Source organism: Hyperolius riggenbachi, chromosome 5 (genome assembly GCF_040937935.1).
Source record: "Hyperolius riggenbachi isolate aHypRig1 chromosome 5, aHypRig1.pri, whole genome shotgun sequence".
Classification (NCBI taxonomy): domain Eukaryota; kingdom Metazoa; phylum Chordata; class Amphibia; order Anura; family Hyperoliidae; genus Hyperolius; species Hyperolius riggenbachi.
In genome coordinates, this window is record NC_090650.1 from 446,018,914 (window position 1) to 446,024,913 (window position 6,000).

General features: G+C 50.7%; 1 protein-coding gene across 1 annotated transcript in view; it reads right to left on the reverse strand.

Moving 5' to 3' along the window:
- The window catches only part of TONSL (tonsoku like, DNA repair protein), a 72,063-nt gene extending 66,469 nt beyond the window's left edge, over positions 1-5,594 (reverse strand). Inside the window, exons 1-2 of the mRNA XM_068238160.1 lie at positions 5,522-5,594; positions 3,247-3,342 (exon numbers count right to left, since the gene is read on the reverse strand). Of these exons, the coding sequence (XP_068094261.1) occupies positions 3,247-3,342; positions 5,522-5,543 (118 nt within the window). The 5' untranslated portion in view covers positions 5,544-5,594. The remainder of the gene's footprint in view (positions 1-3,246; positions 3,343-5,521) is intronic.
- Between the last annotated feature and the right edge of the window lie 406 nt (positions 5,595-6,000).

A 6,000-nucleotide genomic window follows, 5' to 3' on the forward strand; every position in this document is an offset into this window, starting at 1 on the left:
TCTATGACACAGGATCCCTCTGCAGGTGTGTTGGATGAATTAGCCGATGACAGTCGGACACTCATCTATGACACAGGATCCCTCTGCAGGTGTGTTGGATGAATTAGCCGATGACAGTCGGACACTCATCTATGACACAGGATCCCTCTGCAGGTGTGTTGGATGAATTAGCCGATGACAGTCGGACACTCATCTATGACACAGGATCCCTCTGCAGGTGTGTTGGGTGAATTAGCCGATGACAGTCGGACACTCATCTATGACACAGGAGCCCTCTGCAGGTGTGTTGGATGAATTAGCCGATGACAGTCGGACACTCATCTATGACACAGGAGCCCTCTGCAGGTGTGTTGGATGAATTAGCCGATGACAGTCGGACACTCATCTATGACACAGGAGCCCTCTGCAGGTGTGTTGGGTGAATTAGCCGATGACAGTCGGACACTCATCTATGACACAGGAGCCCTCTGCAGGTGTGTTGGATGAATTAGCCGATGACAGTCGGACACTCATCTATGACACAGGAGCCCTCTGCAGGTGTGTTGGATGAATTAGCCGATGACAGTCGGACACTCATCTATGACACAGGATCCCTCTGCAGGTGTGTTGGATGAATTAGCCGATGACAGTCGGACACTTTGAGCCGAGAATATTGAAGCTAGGAGCACACTCAGCAGAAACGCTAGCACTGCGGAAAGCGATCCGTCTTTGCTGCTACTGGAAAGCTGTGGGCCGCAGGAAAAAACGCGTATAAAAACCGCACATGCGTTATATATGCGTGCGGTTTTTAGAAACGCTGGTTTTGTTGCATGATATGCAAAAACGCATCAAAAAAGCACATGATGAAAGTCAATGGAGATGCAACGGCCTGCGTTTTTCATGCATTTTTATTAAAAAAATAGTTTTGTGATGCATTTCCGCTTCCAGTTGTCTTCCTATTCATTTGCATAAAACTCACTTGTAAAACGCACAAGAAATGCATACAAAACGCTTCTATATGCAAACCGCGAACGCATTAAAACGCACATAAAATGCTTAAAAATGCATATGCAGTTATAAAAAAAAAAAAAAACACTAACCGAAACGCACCAAAAACACACACACAAAAATATGCACGTGACATAAAACTCAGCCTTTCATGTTATGTTATCTGTGCGCCCGGCCTGAACCTCTTCACAGTAGTCTAATGGGCTGAGATGTTGGGGTTCCCATAATAAGCTGTAACCATAATCCTCAACATTATAACAAATAAAGGCTGGAAATATCTGGCTTTGCCGGTAATGAGGCTATTTCATAGATTAGTGTCACCTTTTAAGTTGAATGACTGAAATAAATGGACTTTTGCATGATATTCTGATCTTTACAGTTTCACCTGTATAATTCCGCCTAATAACACCTAAGTGTCTCTGCGTCTCTTGTCCCTGTGTGTGTTTTCTGTAGTGCGCATGTGCAGGGAGGGACGCAGAGACACTGAGGAGGGGAGGGCGGGGCCGAGGGGAGGGCGGGGCCGAGGTCACCTAGTAATGTTTTATTAGGGTTTGCACTGATGCACATGGCTGGTGATCTCTGCTGACAGAGAGTAAATAATGCTGAGAATAATGATAATACAGGCTGGATGGTGTAATGGATAAGGGCGCTGCCTCTGACATAGGAGACCAGGGTTCAAATCTTGGCTCTGCCTGTTCAGTAAGACAGCACCTATTCAGTAGGAGACCTTAGGCAAGTCTTCCTAACACTGCTACTGCCTATAGAGTGGCTGCAGATCTGGCGCTTTGAGTCTACCAGGAGAAAAGTGCAATATAAATGTTATTTGTCTCGTCTCCTACTTACAAACAGTGTAACCTGAGTCCAAGCGTCTCCTACTTACAAACAGTGTAACCTGAGTCCAAGCGTCTCCTACTTACAAACAGTGTAACCTGAGTCAGGCGTCTCCTACTTACAAACAGTGTAACCTGAGTCAGGCGTCTCCTACTTACAAACAGTGTAACCTGAGTCAGGCGTCTCCTACTTACAAACAGTGTAACCTAAGTCAGGCGTCTCCTACTTACAAACAGTGTAACCTGAGTCAGGCGTCTCCTACTTACAAACAGTGTAAGGGAAGGAGAGACGGGCTATCTCTATTTGGAACCATACTTGTGTGTAATAAGGTGCACTTGGATTTTGGTCAGTGCAAAAAACCTTATGGGCGTTTTTTATGCAGTGAGGGTCCAGTTTGCATACACCCACAATGTGAGTATTTGTTTTAATGATTTTAATTGGTAAATAAAAGTGTAACTCCCTGCTTACAAGTATACTGAGTCTGGTATGTGCTTTGTCCCTGGTGGTGGCCGCTGTTTTCAAATGAGCATTGGGTGTTCACAGGCTACAGCCGCAGGATTGGCAGTTACAGCAGCGCTGAGGATTAATGCTATATTCTGACACTTCCACCGTGGATTGGAAATAACCTCTGGCAGCTAACGATGTTTCTTGTGAAGCGCTTGATATATTTTGCTTTCATCATAAGCTGAGTCAGGCGTCTCCTACTTACATACAGTGTAAGCTGAGTCAGGCGTCTCCTATTTACATACAGTGTAAGCTGAGTCAGGCGTCTCCTACTTACATACAGTGTAAGCTGAGTCAGGCGTCTCCTACTTACATACAGTGTAAGCTGAGTCAGGCGTCTCCTACTTACATACAGTGTAAGCTGAGTCAGGCGTCTCCTACTTACATACAGCGTAAGCTGAGTCAGGCGTCTCCTACTTACAAGCAGCGTAAGCTGAGTCAGGTGGTCTCCTACTTACATACAGTGTAACCTGAGTCAGGCGTCTCCTACTTACATACAGTGTAAGCTGAGTCAGGCGTCTCCTACTTACAAGCAGCGTAAGCTGAGTCCTGCATCTCCTACTTACATACAGTGTAAGCTGAGTCAGGCGTCTCCTACTTACATACAGTGTAACCTGAGTCAGGCGTCTCCTACTTACATACAGTGTAAGCTGAGTCAGGCGTCTCCTACTTACATACACCGTAGGCACACAATAAAATGTGGATGGATGATTTACTTTCTGACAACTCTGGATTTGGACATATAATATAAACTATAATGTTCAGTGGTTTTCTGTGTGCTTTTATACAACTTACATCAGATTATATATTAATGGAACATTTAACAAGCAAAATAAGTAATAACAAGAATTGTATGTATGAAACGTAAGTGGAGGTGTTTGTAAGTAGGGACTGCCTGTAATAATGAATGGTTGTTCCACTGACCGCACTTGGCCAGCAGCTCCCCCAGCTGGTTGCAGATGGCAGACTCCTCCTTCAGGTTGTGGCTCCGCTGTGCTTTGCATTTCGCCTTCTCCAGCTCTGTAGGGAACACACATTATTAATATTCTATATTTATACAGCGCGTTACAGATTACTATGCATCTATCACATCACTGACAATCACTGATCTCCCCGGTATAGTCCAGTCACTGATCTCCCCAGTACAGTTCAGTCACTGATCTCCCCGGTATAGTCCGGTCACTGATCTTCCCAGTACAGTTCAGTCACTGATCTCCCCGGTATAGTCCGGTCACTGATCTCCCCCCAGTATAGTCCGGTTACTGATCTCCCCCCGGTATAGTCCGGTTACTGATCTCCCCCCGGTATAGTCCGGTCACTGATCTCCCAGGTATAGTCCAGTCACTGATCTCCCCCCGGCATAGTCCGGTCACTGATCTCCCCCCGGTATAGTCCGGTCACTGATTTCCCCCCCCCGGTATAGTCCGGTCACTGATCTCCCCGGTATAGTCCGGTCACTGATCTCCCCGGTATAGTCCGGTCACTGATCTCCCTGGTATAGTCCGGTCACTGATCTCTCCGGTATAGTCCGGTCACTGATCTCCCTGGTATAGTCCGGTCACTGATCTCTCCGGTATAGTCCGGTCACTGATCTCCCCCCGGTATAGTCCGGTCACTGATCTCCCCCCGGTATAGTCCGGTCACTGATCTCCCCGGTATAGTCCAGTCACTGATCTCCCCGGTATACCACTGATCTCCCCGGTATAGTCCAGTCACTGATCTCCCCCCGGTATAGTCCGGTCACTGATCTCCCCGGTATAGTCCAGTCACTGATCTCCCCGGTATAGTCCAGTCATTGATCTCCCCGGTATAGTCCAGTCACTGATCTCCCCGGTATAGTTCAGTCACTGATCTCCCCGGTATAGTCCGGTCACTGATCTCCCCGGTATAGTCCGGTCACTGATCTCCCCGGTATAGTCCGGTCACTGATCTCCCCAGTATAAACCAGTCACTGATCTCCCCGGTATAGTCCGGTCACTGATCTCCCAGGTATAGTCCGGTCACTGATCTCCCCGGTATAGTCCGGTCACTGATCTCCCCGGTATAGTCCGGTCACTGATCTCCCCGGTATAGTCCGGTCACTGATCTCCCCCCGGTATAGCCCGGTCACTGATCTCCCCGGTATAGCCCGGTCACTGATCTCCCCGGTATAGTCCGGTCACTGATCTCCCCCCGGTATAGTCCGGTCACTGATCTCCCCCCGGTATAGTCCGGTCACTGATCTCCCCGGTATAGTCCGGTCACTGATCTCCCAGGTATAGTCCGGTCACTGATCTCCCCGGTATAGTCCGGTCACTGATCTCCCCCCGGTATAGTCCGGTCACTGATCTCCCCGGTATAGCCCGGTCACTGATCTCCCCCCGGTATAGTCCGGTCACTGATCTCCCCGGTATAGTCCGGTCACTGATCTCCCCCCGGTATAGTCCGGTCACTGATCTCCCCGGTATAGCCCGGTCACTGATCTCCCCGGTATAGTCCGGTCACTGATCTCCCCCCGGTATAGCCCGGTCACTGATCTCCCCGGTATAGCCCGGTCACTGATCTCCCCGGTATAGTCCAGTCACTGATGTCCCCAGTATAGCCCGGTATAGCCGGGTGGGGGACAGATCTGGGGTAAGAAGGGGGTGGATCATACTGGGTATATGGGGCAGATCTGGTGTATGGGGGGGAGGGGGTCGGGCAGATCTGGTGTATGGGGGGGAAGATCTGGGGTAAGAGGGGTGGTGTGATTGGCTCCCCGGGGGCAGATCTGGTGTATGGGGAGGGGGGAAATCGGGCAGATCTGGGGGAGGAGGGGCGGTGTGATCGGCTCCCCGGGGGCAAGTCTGGGGTAGGAGGGGCAAATCTGGAGTGGGAGGGGTAGATCTGGAGGGGGAAGGGCAAATCTGGAGTGGGAGGGGTAGATCTGGAGTGGGAGGGGTAGATCTGGAGTGGGAAGGGCAAATCTGGAGTGGGAGGGGCAAATCTGGAGTGGGAGGGGCAAATCTGGACTGGAAGGGGAAAATCTGGAGTGGGAGGGGCAGATCTGGGGGAGGAATCAGTGTGATCGGCTCCCCGGGGCAGATCTGGTGGTGTATATGGGAGGAGGGGCAAGATTGGGGGGGGCAGCAGGACGGGCCGGCGGAGGGGCTCCCGGTCTCGGGTCACAGATCTCCTATAAGCGGTCAGTGAATAGAGGTGCCCCGATATCGCCACTCACGCCGGATCTCCCGATCACTCATCTTCCCCGCCGAGCTCCCGCGCCGTGTTCAACCAGATCCCGCCCCCCAGTGACGCACCGCCGCCTGATTGGGCCATCCACCTGCCTGTTTGCCGATGGGAGCTAAGCCCCGCCCACAACTCTACGTAAGGAGGAAAGGAAGCGCATGCGCATACGTTGTTAAAGTTCCGCCCCTTACCCCTGTCAGCTGATGGGAGGAGGAGGAGTATCGTGAAGCGAGGCTTGGATTCTGTTGCTATGGCGCTGATCACGTGACACGGAGCCCGGTGTTGTGTCTGATTACGCTGCCTGTGGATTTGCGCTGCCCCGCATGCGCAGTAGGAGACTGTGCGGCCACAGTTCCTATTGAATGATGCTGCTGGAGGTAACATTACTAAATATCTCCGCTCCCACACCTCTTACACTCCTCAAATTCTCAGGGTAGGGAGGGGACCCCCCGAACTCCCTCTATGCCAAAT